Raw genomic sequence first — 18,866 nt, 5'->3', positions numbered from 1 at the left:
AAGTAGAATGGCTGGATGAGCTGCTGCAGTAGCACTTCTGGGCGAAGGGTCCTACACTCCGTTTTTTCGTTCTACTTTGTTCCGGAGAATAACACACAACCAGAGTAACATGCAGTGTGGGCGTTGCTGGAGAGAGCAGGTGTTCTGCGAGGGGTGCTCTCTCGCCAGCCACTGACGCCTGGCAGTGCTGCAGGGGTGCACCTGGGCACCCCTCACTGTGATCAGTTGTGTTTTTAGGAAAACGAGCGTACCAAGGATCTAATCATTGAGCAGAGATTTCATCGCACAATCATTGGGCAGAAGGGTGAACGGATCCGTGAAATTCGGGACAAATTCCCAGAGGTAAAGGTTTCCCAAAGACATTCTTGATTCAGTATTTTAGAATCCAGTCCTCGCTAATAATCAAACTTGGTCTCCTGATGATTTGTTCTAGGTCATCATCAACTTTCCAGACCCAGCACAGAAAAGCGATATTGTCCAGCTTAGAGGGCCCAAGAATGAGGTGGAAAAATGCACAAAATACATGCAGAAGATGGTGGCAGATCTGGTAAGGGGACGTTTTCCATCCTTTGTTGTGCGACAGTGTCAAGGGTAATAGGGGGCTGGGGGTGTTCCCCAGACCCCCTGCTTCGGGGAGCACGCTCGGGCACTGGGGCAGTCCCCTCTCACGGTATTTAGACCAGCAGAGATCCTTTTCCCCTGCAGAGTTACTTTGTTTCTTTTTATAAATTTATTTATTTTTGGCTGTGTTGGGTCCTTGTTACTGCCCACGGGCTTTCTCTGGTTGTGGCGAGCGGGGGCTACTCTTTGTTGCGGTGCGCGGACTTCTCACTGTGGTGGCCTCTCCTGTTGCGCAGCACGGGCTCTAGGCACTTGGGCTTCAGTCGTTGCAGCATGTGGGCTCAGTAGCTGTGGCTTGCAGGCTCTAGAGCGTAGGCTCAGTAGTTGCGCCGCAGGGGCTTAGTTGCTCCGCGGCATGTGGGATCTTCCCGGACCAGGGCTCGAACCCGTGTCCCCTGCGTTGGGAGGCGGATTCTTAACCACTACGTCACCAGGGAAGTCCCTGCTTTGTTTCTTGAGAGGTCTTCAGATACCTAGGCAGAGAAATTCTCCCATCCAGTAAGGAGAAGAGAGGTTTACACAAGTAGCCTGTGAAGTCACTTACTGATTTGTTATCTTCCTCAAAAGTTGGAATGCGAAGAGGCAGTTTGAAAAGTGCTGAGGGCGGTTGGTGGGAGGGCTGCAGGTGCCCCATGCTTTCCAGGGGTTCTCGGGGGCTTGGACTTGACCTCCTCAGAGAGGTGATGGGGAGGGCTTCCCAGCGCTGCCCTGGAGGGTGGGGATTGCTGCCTTGATGTGCATTTTGAGCTCTCTCCTGGGCCTGGCATCCCGGCCTCGGCCCATCCTCAGGCAGCTCTGCTCATGGCTGTGACACCCACAGAGCTGGTGTGTGTCCAGGCACTTCTGGATTGTAGAACACGTGTGTAACAGATCGCAGGCGCTCTCACAGGCTGCTGTTCACGCGAGGGACTTTGCGGTAGCTGACTGGCACGCCCGGTTGGTCAGTTGTTGGATAAGTTGTCTCACCTATTCCTGTGACAAATCTGGAGGTCAGGCGGGGAAAGAAGTAGGTCGCAGAATCCTGTCATCCCATCCCACCTTCAGGCACAAGAAGGACAAGTCAATCTACAATGCGACGGTTAATTGTACCATCTTTTGTGTTTTTTAGGTGGAAAATAGCTATTCAATTTCTGTTCCGATCTTCAAACAGTTTCATAAGAACATCATTGGGAAAGGAGGTGCAAACATTAAAAAGGTGACCGGCCGGCGTGTCTCCCGAGCCTTGGCTCTGACCCCCCCTGCCCCCGCAGCCCTGCGCTGTTCTGGCTTTAGAGCTGAAGAAGGGAGCCTTGCTGCCCAGCCCTGGGAAGTCAGCCCCTCACGGTCCCCTCGCTCCTTGTAGATCCGGGAAGAAAGCAACACCAAGATCGACCTTCCTGCAGAGAACAGCAACTCGGAGACTATCATCATCACAGGCAAGCGAGCCAACTGCGAGGCCGCCCGGAGCCGCATTCTGTCCATCCAGAAAGACCTGGTAACGGGATGCTGTGTGGCGGGGTGCTCTAGCCTGGGGCTTGGGGCCTGGGGCCTGGGGCGCGGGGCTGGGTGGGCCACCGAGGGATGCCTGCCGCTTGTCCCACTCAGGTGCTTGGAAATCGTCCCGTTCTGAAGGTGTTACTTTTTTATTTTTTTCAATTTTTTGAAAAATTAACAGGCAAGAGACTGCACGTGTTTAAAGTGTGCAGTGTAAGTTTTGACCCCTGGAGTCACCTCCACAGTCCAGATAGCGCGCACCGTCACCCCGAAATGCCCTCGGCCCCCTTCACTCCCGCCTCTGCCCCACTGGGCTCCTGGCGCCCCCCCATCCACCCTGGTCTCCGCGCCGCCGTGGGTTGGGGTGAGTTTCCTGCTTCACTGTGTGAGGGAACCGTGGCACCTCCTCCCACACGCAGGCCTCGCTGTTCTCAGACCACAGGTCCTTTCAGATTCACCACGTTGTCACGTGTCAGTGCTGCTTTTCACTGCCTGGTGACGCTTCATCACAGGAGGTCGTGTTCCTTCTTGTGTGAGCTTTGTAGTTTGTGTCTTTCAAGGGGTTTCCTCTTTTATCTCAGTTGTCAAGTTAACTAGCATAAAAATTTTCTTAATGTTCACATATTATTTCTTTCCTGTCTCTGGTAATGTCATCTTTCTCATTCCTAGTATACGTAATTTGCAGCATTGTAGAATGATCTCCTTTTAACCCTCGTAATATTCTTTTCTCTGAAATCTACTTTTTCTCTTATCAAAGTGAGTTTCTTTTAGGCAGCTTGCTTTTTTATTCAGTCTGACAATCTCTGCCTTTTAAATAAAAGTGTTTACGTTTTAATCACATTAGTAATTATTTATGTTTGTGTGGTATGTATGGCAAGTTTTATTACATACACTTAGTAAGTAAATTACATTTAATGTGACTATAATTTTTCCATTTTTAAAACTGTGAAGTTTGAAAAACAAAATTCAGCATCCTAACCACTTTTAAATGTCCAGTCCAGTTCAGTGGCACTAAGGCCATTCACACTCTTGTGCAGCCGTCACCACCGCCACCTCCAGAACTGTTTCATCTTCCCAAACGGAGACTCTGTCCCCACCAAGTAACAGTTCCCTCCTCCCCTCTCCCCAGCCCCTGGCCCCCTCAGTGTGATTATTTCACGTCGAGCACTTGGATTTAAACCTACTGTCTTGCTGTTTGTTTCTCTTTGTCCCATCCACTGTGTTCTCTTTTCTGCCTTCTTTGGGGTTAGATGTTTTTATGATTCCTTTTAACCTCGTTGTTTGGTCTATTGGGTGTACCTCTGTTTTATTTTAGTGGTTGCTTTAGGGTGTTTGGTATACATCTTCAACTTACCACAGCCTGCCTTCAGGTGACTTGATGCTGCTTGAAACGCAGTGTAAGGAACTGAGAACAGTGGGCATCCAGCCCTGCCCCCGCCGCTGTGTTTTGTTGACATACCGTAAACCCTACATGCATCTTAATAAGAAAATATACCCACGTCAACATATCCTCTGCGCTCTAGCTGTTCATCCCTCCCTCCCTCCAAACCGTGACAACTACCAGTCTTTTCACTAGCCCCATAGTTTGCCTTTTCCAGAATGTCAAATAGTTGGAATAACATGTAGCCTTTTTCATACTGGCTTCTTTTACTTAGTAGTAAGTAATAAGATGGATCGTATCATAAAAGTAACATTTGGTTTTGTAAGAAACACCAGACTGTCTTCTACGGTGGCTGCACCATCTCGCATCCCCACCAGCCTCCACATCCTCAGGTTGGCGGGTTTCGTTCAGCACTCGAGGCTTTGCCTCAGTGTCTCTCACTTAACCTGGTTTCTGACGAAACACCTGATGTCATCCTTGCTCCTCTGGCCTGTTTGATGATCATATCACCAGCTTTTAGCAACTTATGATGTGTCCTGGTGTAATTTCATTCATGTTTCTTTGGAGTTCGAAGCTCTCATCGAGCTTCTTGGATATGTGAGGTTAGAGTTGTCATCAAATTTGGAAATATTTGGGTCATTATTTCTTACTATTTTTTACTGTCCTCCAGAAACTCAGATTACCTGGTGTTAGGCAGCTTGACCTTGCCCTGCTGTCCACCAGTGCTTTTTTTATTTGGTTGGGGAGGAGGAGTGCTTTTTTTCCTCCTTTAAACAGTTTTCAAATTCATTAGTTTCTTGCAATGTCTGATCTGTGATTACACCAAGTATATTTTTCTCTTTCCATATATTGTCTTCACCTCTACAAGTTCAGTTTCAACCATTTGTTTTTATGCTTGACACATTCAGCCTTGCCTTTGGCTTTTTGACCTTGTGTAGTCTAGTGATGAGAATACCTGTCTTAGTGTCCTTGGCCCGCTGGCTCTAACATCTGTGTCATTTCTGGGTTGTTTTCCATTGTTCATTCCTTGTGATGGGTTGTTTTTTCCTACTTCTTTGCATGTCCGGTTTGTTCTTTTTTTTTTATTGGATGCTAGATGTTATGAAGTTTACTTTGGTGGGTGCTGGATATTTTTGCATTTCTATAAATATCTTTGAGCTTCGTTAGGTTACTTTAAAACAGTTTGCTCCTTTTCGGACTTGCTTTTTAGATTTGTAAGGTGGGATCACAGCGGCACTTAGTCCTGGGTCTGTGGCGGCCTTTCCCTGGCCTGGCTGGTCTCCCTGCACGTTCAGCCCGTGAGCCTGCAGTGCTGGGGGCTGCTCTCTCCCTGGACGGTCAGGGCTGCATCCTTGATGCAGGGGCTTGGCCGGGGCCAGGGACCAGGCTCTGCCTGTCAGCTTCCTGTCTCTGGCGTCTTGTCGCTGTGTCACATGGGAGGTGAATCCAGTCCCTGGTGCTCGCTCCGCCTTGAGTAGAGGCAGGGTCCTTGCTTACGGGGCTCTTGTGGGGGTTGGTCCTCGGGCATCTTGGCCCTGCCTCTGCTGCAGGCGCCTGAGGGAGACATCTTGTGTGACGTCGCAGCTTTCCCTCCACGGCGTGTCTGCCCTTGCCCGCCACACAAAAACCTGGCTCACTCGTGCTGTGTGTGATTTCAGGCCAACATAGCCGAGGTGGAGGTCTCCATCCCTGCCAAGCTGCACAACTCGCTCATCGGCACCAAGGGCCGCCTCATCCGCTCCATCATGGAGGAATGCGGTGGGGTCCACATCCACTTCCCCGTGGAGGGTTCGGGAAGTGACACCGTGGTCATCAGGGGCCCGTCCTCAGACGTGGAGAAGGCCCGGAAGCAGCTCCTGCACCTGGCAGAGGAGAAGGTGAGCACTGCCCCGCAGGGTCACCGTGTCCGTCCTCTTGTCACGCTGGACGCCTCCACAAACCCTGTCTGTGTGGCAGGTTAGCAAACACCTGTACGTAGACATACCTGTATGTCTCTGATTCTTGCCACCACTGAAGGGCCTTTCCAACTCGGATGCCTACATATTCAGTGTAGAAAACTTGCTGTTAGGCTTGTTATTTGGGGCTTTTTCCCTCAAGTGTGATTCCCATACAGTGAATCTTAGTGTATCGCTCTGAGTTGCGACAAGCATACGTCCGTGTGACCGCCGCCCAAATAAAAACCTCTTGGCTGTCACCCCCCAAGGTTCTCCGTTGACTCAGTCGCCTTTGCCCCTTTGTTAAAACCCAGGTGCCGCTCTGTGTGTGGGCTTGGCTCTGTTTCAGCAGCACCGCAGGTGGATGGCCAACTTTATGGGACGTCTCGGGAGTCCTTCAGCTTTGTGCTGTTTAAAATTGCTCTGGCTATTCTAGACCCTTTGCCTTTCCATATGCAGTTTGGAGCCAGCTTGTCAATTTCTAGAGCGAAATCCTGCTTGGATTTTGATTGGGGTCATGTTGAATCTGAAGATCAAAGCGGGGAGAATTGTTGTCTCGGCAGTTTTGAATCTTCCAGTCCACATCGATTCAATTTTTAAACTCTCTGATTTTTCATTGGTGTTTTGTAGTTTTTAGCATGAAGATCTTGTTCACATTTTGTTCGCTTTATATCTGTTTTGTTTTTTAGTGGTATTATAAATGGTACTTTTTAATACAATTGGCACTTCAATTTCCAGTAACTTTCGCATGTAGAAGCGTATTTGATTTTTGCATATTGGCCTTATTTTATGCATCTGGTCTACAGCTCACTTATCAGTGACAGTACCTTTTTTTTTTTTTTTTTTTTTTTTTTTTGCGGTACGCGGGCCTCTCACCGCTGTGGCCTCTCCCGTTGCGGAGCACAGGCTCCGGACGCGCAGGCTCAGCAGGCATGGCTCACGGACCCAGCCGCTCTGCGGCATGTGGGATCTTCCCAGACCGGGGCACGAACCTGTGTCCCCTGCATCGGCAGGCGGACTCTCAACCACTGCGCCACCAGGGAAGCCCGACAATACCTTTTTTTGTGGATTCTTGTGAGTTTTATAGGTGAAACACACCGTCTGTGAACGTGCAGTTCTTTCTTTCTTTCTGACCCGTACCACCTGTGTGTCTTGTTTACTGTGTTGCTTGGGCCTCCCGTGTGCTGTTCAGTAACCATGGTGAGCGGACACCCTCGCCTGATTGTGGACTCAGGGAAGCCCTCGGTCCTTCACCGTGCGGTGTGAGGTGTGCTGTGGGTCTTTGGCAGTTGCTCTCTATCCAGCTGAGGATGTTCCGTTCTGTTCCGAGTGTGCTGAGAGTTTTTATCAGGAATGAGTGTATTGTAGGATCTGTTGACATGATCACCTGGTTTTTCTTTTTTTTAGTGTAAATATTAGATTGATTTGGTGTTTAACCAACTTTGGCGTTTCTGGGGTGAACCCCACCTGGTTTTGATGCATCATCCTGTATCATGTTGCTGGGCTGGGCTCAGCTAACTTGTTAGCTTTTTCAGAATGCTGCTATTTGTGAGTATCTGTCTGAAAAGTTGAGGATTCTCAGTGGTGTTTTGTGAAACCGGCACTTACAGATAACAGAATTCGGTTGTTCACCATTTAGCTTGGGGGCCGGGTTTCATGACAAGAGAAAGGAGAGTGCTTGCCCGGCATCTCAGCGAGGTCGCTGGGCCAGGACCTTTCGTGGTGTCAGATGTGGGCCTTGGTTGGCTTGGCCGTCTCCAAGATGGAGGTTGCAGCTGGTGGTGCGTAGGTCACCTGGAGCCCTAGGGAGTGAGGACTAGACAGGGTGCCGTCCACTGGCGTCGGGAGCAGTGTGGGTGCCCGGGCCTGGGAGAGGCTCCCAGCGTGCCATGGGCTACCTGTTGTGCGGGTGCAGTCCCCCCAGCCCACGTCCCCTTTGCAGATGGAGATAGAGAGCAGCTTGCAGAAGCTTGGTCACTGCTGGTCAGTGGCAGGCCTGGGGCTCTAGGCTGAGTGCTGTCCCCAGCTTGATGTCTGTGATCATGGAGGGGAGGAAGTGCGAGTACCATGTTGTCCGGGTGTCTGTCCGTGTGCTTGCTGAGGTTTGAGGAGCCCCCTTTGGAGGGACGTTGGTGACACCGTGAGGAGAACTCCCCCTCACAGCGCCATCCTCTAGGCCCTCTTAGTCATCTGCTCCAGGGCCCAGGCAGGTGGCTCAGGCCAACAAATGTGGGGTTGGTTTCTGCAGCAAACCAAGAGTTTCACCGTCGACATCCGCGCCAAGCCAGAGTATCACAAGTTCCTCATTGGCAAAGGGGGCGGCAAAATCCGTAAGGTGCGTGACAACACCGGAGCCCGCATCATCTTCCCGACAGCTGAGGACAAGGATCAGGACCTGATAACCATCATAGGGAAGGAGGACGCCGTCAGGGAGGCCCAGAAGGAGCTGGAGGCCCTGATCCGGAACCTGGTGAGGCCTGGTTGGGGCTGGGCCCTGACTGTGGGGCCCGGGGGCCCGGCGCGGTCAGCAGGGCGGGTCACGCTGCGCTCTTCTCTCAACACCGCAGGACAACGTGGTTGAAGACTACATGCTGGTGGACCCCAAGCACCACCGTCACTTTGTCATCCGGAGAGGCCAGGTCCTGCGGGAGATCGCTGAGGAGTACGGCGGGGTGATGGTTAGCTTCCCACGCTCCGGCACGCAGAGCGACAAAGTCACCCTCAAGGGGGCCAAGGACTGCGTGGAGGCGGCCAAGAAGCGTATCCAGGAGATCATCGAGGACCTGGTGGGCGCCCGGGAGGCTCGGCAGGGTTCCGGGCCCCAGGGCGGGTGGGCGCTCCCTCGGCTGCGCCAGGGGTCTGGTGCTCAGCCTCCTTCCTGATGGTGGGTGGGCATCCCACAAGGACCGGCCGCCCCCCCGCCCCGCCACCAAGGGGAGAGGTCCCCTGAAAACGTGTGGGGTCTCTGAACCAGCCTTTAGAACCTCACCCTCCTCGTGGATCAGCCCTGCCTCCGCACGTCATCTGGTTGTCGTGGCCACCCTTGAGGGGTGGCACCTAACAGCACCTCCTGCGGTGCGGTGGGGGAGGGGCCCTCATTTGTCTGCACAGCAGTGGGATGTTGTTTCGTTCCAGTCCTGGGTGGTAGCTGCGTCAGCACACTTTTGTACCATAGTCTTTTTGGGAAACGCTTCAGAAAGAGGCCTCCCCTTTGGCCCTGCCCTGTGCCGCAGGCTGTCCATATGCTGGGAAGTGGCTGTAGGGGGACGGAAACGAAAGCGGTGGGTGTACATTGGACCCTGAGCAGCTCACCTCTGCCGGTGGTTTTCTTTTTGCTCCGTCTCCCCACAGGAAGCCCAGGTGACCATAGAGTGCGCCATACCCCAGAAGTTCCATCGCTCGGTCATGGGCCCCAAAGGGTCCAAAATCCAGCAGATTACTCGGGACTATAACGTTCAGATTAAATTCCCAGACAGAGAAGAGAACCCAGGTGAGTCCCTGCGGTGAGTGAGCCCTGTGCCGAGTGGGAAGCGGAGGGTGTGTGTGTGTGTGTGTGCGTGCGTGTGTGTGTGTGTGTGTGTGTTTTCCCAGCCTGGGGTAGGTGTTGGCGGGCGGCTGTTGGGTGTCCTGGTGAAGCTCCTCCCTTCCTGGGGCTCCTGTGCGGGGGCACTGCCGGTACGGTCGGCTGTCCTGGGGGCTTCCAGAGGTTCAGGGTCACTCCCTGGTTTCTCAGAGGTGGGCTGTGTTAGTTGCTCCAGGGTGATGATGTCCTAGAGGTTCACAGCTGCTGGTGACCAAGCCGGGGGAGAGCAGAGCCCCTGCAGCCTCCTGTGCAGCGGGGAGCCCCGAGTGCAGGCCTGCCGCTTTTTCCGGGCCCTCTGCATGCCACGGGTGCTGGGCTCCGTCCCGGCAGCACCTCCTCCCCGTCGCCAGCACTCCTCTCATGAGGCAGCCACTGACCCGCCGGAGGGCACCCTCTGAATGGCTGGCTGCCCTTATGGGATGGCCCTTCAGCTCCAAGTGTCCTGCCTGTCACCTGGTTGTGCTTGTGCCCCCAGGGACGGGGCAGGGCAGGGCGATCGGTGGTCAGGGAGGTGACCTGCAGGACACGGGATCTAGCTGGTGTCTCAGACCCAACTTTGTACATCCCGTGTCCTCCTTGCATGCCCATCTCCTCCCTGTTGACCCATCGGGTCTGGTGGCAACCCTGTGGCCTGCCGGGTGCACTCCCCGTGCTCTGTCCTCTGTCCTCTATGGAGCTTGTCATGGCTGTGGAAGCTCCTAGTTGCCTGAGAAGATGGGCCGTTTTCAGTAGAAACGAGTTAAATCGTATTTGTCACATTTATGTTTCACACTTGAATGTTTACTTCCTAATTTTGAAACTTCACATTAAAGAAAAATTACACAGGATGGTGTAAAGATAGATCCAGATTCACCCCCCCTCACTTACACACAGGCACGCTTGTTTTTTCTGAGTTATTTAAATGTAGTCTTGAGACCCACCCTGTACCTGTAGTGGCTTCTTCATAAGGATGAGAGCGTTCTCTTCTATCCTTGGGGATTACCATGGCGCAGTCCCCAGAACCAGAAGACCCCGTGTCACGTGATGCTGCTGCCCAGCTCGTTGTCCACGTGCAGGTTCTGCTGATCTTAAAAGTGTCCTGCCGAGCCCGCATCTTTCCCCAGCTCAGTCCAGGGTCATGATTGCTTTAGGCACTCGTGTCTGTGTGCTTATTCGCTCTTGGGTTCTGTCTTGCTCCATGAATGTCGTCTTGTTTATTTCGGTCATGCCCAGATCCTAGAGGGGCCAGGGGAGCCACTCCGGCCGGCTCCCACGCCCCAGCGCTCTTGGATTTGCTGGCTTCCTGGCACGAGAAGCTGGCCCCTCCCCAGTCATCTTCTCCAGCCCCTCCTGGCTGCCGCCGCCCAGCACGGGTCACTTGGGTTGTCATGACCATCCGGGCACTGGTCTCCTTCCCTCTCGGGCGCAGTGGGCCCTGCTCCGTGCCCCTCCCGCAGGTCTGTCTCCTCCCCCAGCCAGACAACATCCTCCCGGAGGCAGGCAGGAAGGACTCTTCCCTCCCCACCAGCACCCGCCGTAGGCTCTGGACCAGTGTATGGGTCTGGACAGAGACGAGCGTCCTGTGGTGGCCCGTAGGACGACCTGGGCCTGGGCGCTCGGCAGCTTGAGCTGCCCCTTCCCTGTCCCTAGTGCACAGTGTGGAGCCTGCTGTCCAGGAGAATGGTGACGACGCGGGGGAGGGGAGGGATGGCAAGGAGGCCGAGCCCGGCTCCCCCAGGAGGTGCGACATCATCGTCATCTCCGGCCGGAAGGAGAAGTGTGAGGCCGCCAAGGAAGCCCTCGAGGTGCGTTCAGAACCCCACCACCACCCCCGCGTCCCTGGGGGCCCATCAGCAGGCACCGGGGTGGGGGCGGGGAGGGAGAGCGGGTCTAGTCACTTGAGCCCAAGCACCTCTGCTCGCACTGCGGAAGGTACTGGACTGGGTCACAGCCCAGGAGCGGGGCTGCAGGTCCGGGGCCAAGGACGGGCGCAGAGCTGGCGGGGCTCCGACTCCCACTCTGTGACATGCAGCTGCCGGGGCCTGTCTTGGGCTCACGAGGATGAGTACTTGCTGAGTGCCACCTCAGTGGACAGGACAGGGGTCCTGTCGTATCGTGGGTTAGATGGGGTAAGCAGCTTGCCGAGGCACAGGGCTCGGTCGGGGCTGCGGTCACGACAGTGGAGTCGGTGGTCCCATCGCTCTGACCCACTCTAGGGTCTCAGCGAGGCTGGGATCAGGGCAAGCCTCTGTGTGAGCCCCACTCCCCTCCTCTGTGGGCCCCCGACGCCTCTTTCCCTGGAGTTGGGCTGCTTTGCTTCTGCAAGGGGCTGCTGTGTTGAGCACAGGCCCGGGTCTGTTTGCTCTGTCAGCATTGACTTGAAGACTGCATTCCACATCCTTTTTCCGTGTCCTCTGTTGAGTCAGAGGTCTAGGCGGCATTCTTAGTCCGAGTGGAACGGCACAGGAGGTTCGAGAAAGCAGTCTGATTGTCACAGGCTCGTCCCCTGTGCTCCATGAAGACCTGTTGCTGAGTCCACAGGGTCCCTCTGCTCCTCGCTCTCAGGCCTAACCTCACCCCCTGCCCTGCAGGCGCTCGTTCCCGTCACCATTGAAGTGGAGGTGCCCTTTGACCTTCACCGGTACATCATCGGGCAGAAGGGAAGTGGGATCCGCAAGATGATGGACGAGTTTGAGGTACAGCTGTTGGCGGGTCCTTTCCCTGGAGACCAGGTGTCGGAGGGGTGGTGCCCCCCAGGTCGGGAGCTCAGCCCTCGGAGTGGGGCTTCCCGTCCCACCCGCCTTGTCCCGAGCCTGCAGTTGTGTCCCTGGCCAAAGGGAAAGGTGGACAGCTGATCACGGCTCCCAAACTCCCCGCTGGTGGGGACCAGAGAGACATGTGTCTGTCCTGCATGTGCATCAGGCCTGTCCCCGTCTCCGCACAGGTGAATATTCACGTCCCGGCACCTGAACTGCAGTCTGACATCATCGCCATCACGGGCCTGGCTGCGAATTTGGACCGGGCCAAGGCTGGGCTGCTGGAGCGGGTGAAGGAGCTGCAGGCAGAGCAAGAGGACCGGGTGAGGGCCGGGTGGGGCTGCGTGGGCCAGGGAGGATCGCCCGGGGGGCCCAGACCTCCAGCTCCCGGGCTGCCCCTCAGCCAGTGAAGTCAGGTGGCAGCGGGAGAGCCAGGTGACCCCCCGTGCAGCGAGCTTTCATCAGAGGCAATGTTGGGGCCGTGGCCCTCTCTTCTTGACGTAACGGCGGTAAAGATGAGCTTCCACGTTAATTAGGTGTTTCTTAAGTAAATAAATCTGAAGACATTTGCCAACCTTACAGGGAAGGTTCAGCTGGGGAGGCCTGGGAGCCATTGCTGGGAAAGACCCCCTCGCCCCACAACATGTGACTGTGGTCCCAGGCGGCTCCCACTGACGCCCTCGGTGCTGTTTTTCTGCTGTTGGGTGAACGTGAGAAGCCGCTTCGCCTCTCTGTGGGGCTGGCATTTGGAGGATTACACGAGTGATAATATGCAGGGGTGGGTGTTCGGGAAACTGGAAGCACCGTTTCATTTTATGTGGAGGTAACGGACTCCTTGCTGAGGGGAACCTTCCTGGCGTCTGGTGATGGGGCAGCGCCCGTGAACCTCACGAGTCTGTGGTCCCCGCTGTCTCAGCCTCGGCACAGGCTTTGGGGGCCCTTCTCTGCCCAGGGCTTTGCCTGAGCCTCTGCCTGTGGACATCCCTTAGCGCTTTTGTTCCCTTTTGTGGGTTTTTTGGTTGGTTGGTTTGGTTTGGTTTTGGGGGGTTTTTTTGCCTGCTTTCGAACCCCTACCCCAAAAGACCCAGAACTTTTTTATACTTACTCATCAGGTCTCTGTTTCACAAGTTAGGGTAGTAGAGCCCAGGACTTGCTGTGTGCTGTGCCAGGCCTGTTGGTTACCAGCACGCAGCTTTCCCTCTTTTCTGAAGGGTCTGTGCTCGTGGTTGTGGAGTGGTCAGGTCCTCGGGTTCTCATTACTAGCTGATGGCGGAAGGGGCGCAGCGGCTAGCGGGAAAGCCGTGTCTCGTTCTTGTTGCAGAGGTGACGATGGATCCCTTCCAGGTTGAGGATGGAAGGGGCGCGTGGGCACGCGATGCTGAGGGCCAAGGCGGACGTGCCCCCCCTCCCCCTCACTCGCCCTTGTCTTATCTGCAGGCTTTAAGGAGTTTTAAGCTGAGTGTCACTGTAGACCCCAAATATCACCCCAAAATCATTGGGAGGAAGGGGGCAGTGATCACCCAAATCCGCTTGGAGCACGACGTGAACATCCAGTTTCCTGATAAGGACGATGGGAACCAGGTAAGAGGACCACTTGGGTCAGACGCCGCGGCGGCGCTTCAGGGGCAGAGGGACTCTCGCTGGTCTTTGTTGACCTGGGGACAGTGACCACACAGATTCAGGATGTATCCAGAGGGGCGGTGAGAGTAGCAGGTCTCTGAGGAGCTGACTGTGGCTGGGGGTCTGGGCCCATGTTGGCCCAGGCCAGCGCATGAGGCTTCTCTGTCACGGCTCTGTCGCCCTGTGGGCTTGGGACACTTTTCCCGTGCCCACCTGGCCCTCCGCCCGCTGCACTCAGAGGGCAGTGGAAGGCAGCCCCTCCCCCTGGGCATCGCCCCCAGGCCGTCACACACCCCTGCCTGCCCCCTCCCTCGCCCTTTCTGCCCCTCAGGCTCAGCCTCTGGGAGGTGACCTGGGCCCTCTTGCCCCCCGCCCTGCCTTCCTCTCCTCCCAGCCTCTTACTGCTCTGGAGTCAGCCCCCGGCATCCTCACTGACCCTGACCCTCCTCAGGTGCATCCTGGGCAGTGCCATTGCTTCACCTCTGTATTTCTAAGTAGTGTTCATAAAACTACTGTTCTTCTTCATTAGTGACTTTTTAAAATTATCTTGACTTTGAGAATTTAGCTCAGATTCCTCCCTTTCACTACCTTTTATTTCCCCCAACTTTTCCACCTAGTCTTCAATTTTTTAGTCACTGTTTAGTGTTTAGATTATTTCGGTTAGTATTCCATGAGCCAAGTGGGGTTGTGTGGTCCTGTGTCGCATTCATGGCTTTTTCCTGTGAGGCTTACGCTGCATTTGCAGTCTGTTCTGTGCTGTTGTGTACTTGGCGGACGATGGGCCCGCTGGCTGGTGGGAGTCTGGGCTCTGCTGGGCTGGGTTCTGTGTGGAGCCCGCTGCCCACTGTCTGCATTTGCTTCTTCGGGACCGGAGGCACCTGGCCGCGGCCCTGGTGTGTCCTGGCGTTTCTCTTGTCTCTCTCCTGGTGTGGGTCACCCGAGTTTCTGCTCTTCTATTTTGTGTCCAGGCGTTCGTTCTTGTCCTGTGGTCCTTTTACGTCCTGTTGTGTTCTTCAGTGTGGGTGCAGTGTTCTTCCCTGTCCTGAGGAATATGGCTTTAGGTTGTACTTTCTAGTTTCCTTCTCTCTGCCTTGAGTTACCCATTGGCTCTGCTCATCTTTACGGCTCTGGCGTCTCACCTGCTGGTTTGAGGGGCAGGGGTGCCGGCCACAGTTGTCTGCACCTTGTCTCCAGGTCTGTCTGTCTGTCAAGCGGAGACGCCTCCAGTGGAGGCCACCCAGCCCCATGCCCTCAGCTGCCAACGTCCCCTCGGCTTTGTGGCCCAGTGCCCTTCCTCCTCCTCCTCGTCAGCGACTGTCTTTCTGGTGGAGTGTGTGCGGGGGGCGGGAGAACACAGGTACTGTTAACCTGCTGTTTTAGGCGCTCTCCCTTCTGAGCTGGTTGGGTTTCCCCTCACTCTTAAGGTGAGGCCTTCCTCACCCAGGCCTGCTGAGCGCCTGCCCCTCTTCTCACCTCCCCACAGAGCTGCGCCCTGCTGGGTCGGTGCTCGCAGTCAGGCATCCCTGGGTGCCCCTCTTCTGACCGGATTCTCCTTTCTCAGCCCCAGGACCAAATTACCATCACAGGGTACGAGAAGAATACAGAAGCTGCTCGGGATGCCATATTGAAAATTGTGGGTGAACTTGAACAGATGGTTTCTGAGGATGTCCCGCTAGACCACCGTGTTCACGCCCGCATCATTGGTGCCCGTGGCAAAGCCATCCGCAAAATCATGGATGAATTCAAGGTGAGTCCCCGACCTGATCGTGAAGGGCGTTGAGCCCTAAAAGCACAGCAGGGGGTCGGCTGGGTGCTCCGTGCACCATCGAGCCACTTCTTTCCCCACGAGCCAGTTGAGGGGGCAGCGGGGACCACCTGGGGCTTCACCTCTTCCTGCCTGGGTCACTGACCACACTCGGGATCGGAATCGGGAGACTTCTGAGGCTCAGGTGCCTGTCCCTCAGGTAGAGGTCGCGTGGGGTCACAGCTGTGTGTAGTTCACCCTGTCGGCGGTGCCCTGCATGGCCTGTGGAAGGTGGCGGCCCCATGGTGGCCGATGGCTCTGCATCTGCGAGGGCACATGCGGCTCTGAACACCGGGTGCCCCGCAGGGTCCCGGTCCTCCCGAGGGGGAATCTTCACTAGAAATGGACCGTTCCCAGCCTCACATGACGGGGCCCTCAGAGCCATCTTAGCTGCTGTGTGTGCTCCTTCCAGGTGGACATTCGCTTCCCACAGAGTGGGGCCCCCGACCCCAACTGCGTGACCGTGACGGGGCTCCCGGAGAACGTGGAGGAAGCCATTGACCACATCCTCAACCTGGAGGAGGAATACGTGAGTCCGGGCTGGGCGGCAGGCCTGTGGTGGGGCTGGGGCGACAGGCATCTGGGGCCGGGTGGGCGCCTCGCGCGTGCGGGGGGTGCCCATCGGGCATCCCTGCTGCAAACTGACACCGCCACCTGCGCCCACAGCTGGCCGACGTGGTGGACAGCGAGGCGCTGCAGCTGTACATGAAGCCCGCCCCCCACGAGGAGTCTAAGGCACCGTCCAAGGGCTTCGTGGTGCGTGACGCTCCCTGGACCGCCAGCAGCAGCGAGAAGGTGAGGCTCTGCCGCCCAGCCCCTGTGCGTGCGACTCGGCGGCCATTCCAGAAGCTGCTGGGGGCGGGGGCGGCCTAGTTACTGAAGCCAAGCCCTCTCTTACCCCACAGGCTCCTGATATGAGCAGCTCCGAGGAGTTTCCCAGCTTTGGGGCTCAGGTGGCCCCCAAGACCCTCCCGTGGGGCCCCAAACGATAATGATCAAAGAGCAGAACCCTCTCCAGCCTGCTGACCTGAACCTGCCACATGATGGTTTGTCTCAATCTGACCCAGCGGCTGGACCCTCCGTAAATTGTTGATGCTCCCCTTCCCCGAGGTCTCACAGCGAAGCCGGCGCCCCGCGCTGTGTGTGGCCCGGTCCCGGGCCTGGCGGCACCCAGCGTAGCACAGGACCTGCTCCCAGCCTTTGCTCTGGGTGGCTCTCCACTGTTGTGAACACTAAGGGGGTCACGGGACGGTGTCACCCAGCACGTCGGCGAGGCTCTGGCCTCCGCCAGGAGAGCACCACAGGTGCAGCCGAGTCTACTTCCTGTGTCATGACCTCAGGAAATAAATTTCCTTGACTTTATAAAAGCCAAAACGTTTGCCCTCTTCCTTTCCCACCTCCCTCTCTCTCTCGTGCCTGTCATCCAGATGCTCCTCTCTGTAGAATGCGCTCCGCCTTCTTCCAGCTGCCAAAAAGCCCACTTACCCAGACCACAGGGCAGGTCGGGAGGCCCGGTGTGCACACTGGGCGCCTACAGACCCAAAGGAGAGCCACAGTGGAGCCAGAGGGATCAGGAAGGCAGGAGGGAGATGCGGTTCTTGGAGGGCCCTGGCTTTCCCCGTGTCATGTCGGGGTCTCTGCCCCGGACCACACGGGCACAGGCCCTGAGTCTGGTGAGCCTGGTGAGTGCGGGGCCTGAGGAACGCCAGGCGGAGAGGAGGGGGCTGGCCGCCGGGGAGGTGGAGACCACCCACTCCTGCTCGGCGGAGGCCCCGCCCTTTGCACACTGGCTGACTTGTTTTTACACCACCTTCCGCTCCCTCGCACCCACCCCTCCCCAGATGCCCCCTGTTGAGTTGCCTCTTTCTACCTCAGAGCTGGTATGGGGTGTCCCGAGCTTCGGGGTGTGTTTGCTGCGGCCTTGGGGGCTGGAAGCCGAGTGCCCGGCTCAAGGCCGTGCTGTCCCTCACCCACTGGGTCAGTGGCCAGTGGGCCCGTCCAATGGGGAGCACACGGGCCACCCCCCCAGGTGGCCGCTGATGCATGCTCGAAGGGCAGGCCTCCTGGCCCTGGGGTAGAGAGAGGCTGTCGCTCGGCCGGGACCAGAGGCCCCGGTGCTGCTGGCGGCCTCTTTGTCAGGTGTGCGGTGGGTGAGTCCCGCGGTTGGACACCAGGCCTTGGCGGGTCAGGGTGCCCCGGCCCCAGCCGGCTTGGTCAAGGTCCACCCTGAAGAGGGAAAGGTGGGGCCCCGTCTCCACGGAGGCGACGGGCCACTCTGAGTTGTCTTGTCCCAGATGCTGGGCTTCCTAGAGCCCTGGGGACAGTCGTCTCTGCTCTGACCACCTTCTCCCCACCCCCAGAGTTTTTCTCTCAATTTATTAACTGGAGCTCGGCCCCCTTCTGACTTTTTGGTTCCTGAGTAGACCCCGAGTCTAACTGCCGTCGCCTCTGCAAGTCCCCACTAGCTCCGGCAGCCTTAAGTGTGTCCGTTGAGAGGCGTGGCCACCTGGGAGAGGAAAGGAGGGGCGCTTGCTCCTGCTCGGTGGGCTGCGTGACCCCGAAGGACGTGGGGTTGATCGCAACAGGGAGACAGGAGGAAAGGCCCTGCCTCTGGGAGCCTCGCGGGGGGAGGGCCGGCCCCTCTTCTCCTTCTGCGTGACTTTCGGAGCCTTTCCCACTGGCCCCCCAGGAGTCTGCCCGCGCCTCCCCCCCCCTCTGTCTTTCCTACAGCATCCAGCCCTGCCCTCCCCAGAGGTAAATTTTTAATTCTCGCAACAGATTTTTGCACACGTGCATTTACTGCTAAACATCATAGATGCAAACTCCCCTTTCCTAAACGGTGTTTGGGGTCTCGCTCATTCTGTTTTTGGTTGTTGTTAAAGGGGATGAGATGACTGTGCCCAGGCCTGTCCCCTGCGGCCTCCGATGCTGCGGGGAGAGCCTGGCGGGAATGGGCGCATGTGTCCTTCTCCTCCTTGTTGAATGTCTTCCATATCATATGTGTCCATGGCTACCATCCATCCCTTGGCCTTAACTTTAAAATCTGGAGATTATATGCAAACATGTGTAAAGGCTCATGAATATGGATGACACTGGAATTTTATAAATTCTAAAATAAAACCCGAAACCAGATACAGTGTGCTGGGACTCATTTTATCACGTCCCGCGTGTGCTCATTCTTTTTTTTTTAAATAGTGGAATTTTTTTTTTAATTTATTTTTGGCTGTGTTGGGTCTTCGTTGCTGCGCGCGGGCTTTCTCTAGTTGTGGCGAGCAGGGGCTGCTCTTTGTTGTGGTGCGTGGGCTTCTCATTGCGGTGGCTTCTCTTAGCGGAGCACGGGCTCTAGGCACGCGGACTTCAGTAATTGTAGCTCGAGGGCTCTAGGTGCGTGGGCTTCAGTAGTTGTGGCGCACGGGCTCAGTAGTTGTGGCTCACAGGCTCAGTAAGTGTGGCGCACGGGCTTAGTTGCTCCGCGGCATGTGGGATCTTCCCAGACCAGGGCTTGACCCCGTGTCCCCTGCATTGGCAGGCAGATTCTTAACCACCGTGCCACCAGGGAAGCCCTTGTGCTCAGTCTTGTGAAACCAGGGGTGTCTTCAGCATGCTCTTGAGTGGTAACTGGACACCCACAGATATTTGGTGTAGTTCTCCCAGCTGGCATAGGGTTCTCAGCCCTGTGTTAACTGTTCCTGCAGGAGCCACAGCGCTGGGAGGC

General features: G+C 56.2%; 1 protein-coding gene across 3 annotated transcripts in view; it reads left to right on the top strand.

The window, feature by feature from the left end:
* HDLBP (high density lipoprotein binding protein) overlaps positions 1-16,525 on the top strand; it is a 68,242-nt gene extending 51,717 nt beyond the window's left edge. For all 3 annotated transcript variants that reach the window (XM_081242484.1, XM_081242483.1, XM_081242482.1), the window contains 16 exons: positions 238-342; positions 434-547; positions 1,730-1,816; positions 1,964-2,095; positions 5,134-5,352; positions 7,658-7,879; positions 7,977-8,195; positions 8,761-8,899; positions 10,622-10,776; positions 11,563-11,667; positions 11,916-12,050; positions 13,165-13,308; positions 14,909-15,094; positions 15,564-15,680; positions 15,818-15,946; positions 16,057-16,525. In XM_081242484.1, coding sequence (XP_081098610.1) covers positions 238-342; positions 434-547; positions 1,730-1,816; positions 1,964-2,095; positions 5,134-5,352; positions 7,658-7,879; positions 7,977-8,195; positions 8,761-8,899; positions 10,622-10,776; positions 11,563-11,667; positions 11,916-12,050; positions 13,165-13,308; positions 14,909-15,094; positions 15,564-15,680; positions 15,818-15,946; positions 16,057-16,143 — 2,295 coding nt within the window. In that variant the 3' untranslated portion in view covers positions 16,144-16,525. The remainder of the gene's footprint in view (positions 1-237; positions 343-433; positions 548-1,729; positions 1,817-1,963; positions 2,096-5,133; positions 5,353-7,657; positions 7,880-7,976; positions 8,196-8,760; positions 8,900-10,621; positions 10,777-11,562; positions 11,668-11,915; positions 12,051-13,164; positions 13,309-14,908; positions 15,095-15,563; positions 15,681-15,817; positions 15,947-16,056) is intronic.
* The last annotated feature ends 2,341 nt before the right edge of the window (positions 16,526-18,866 follow it).

This window comes from Mesoplodon bidens (genome assembly GCF_964165515.1).
Source record: "Mesoplodon bidens genome assembly, chromosome: 8".
Lineage (NCBI taxonomy): Eukaryota > Metazoa > Chordata > Mammalia > Artiodactyla > Ziphiidae > Mesoplodon > Mesoplodon bidens.
The sequence above is the reverse complement of the archived record's forward strand: the minus strand, read 5'-3'. Positions and strand labels throughout refer to the sequence as shown.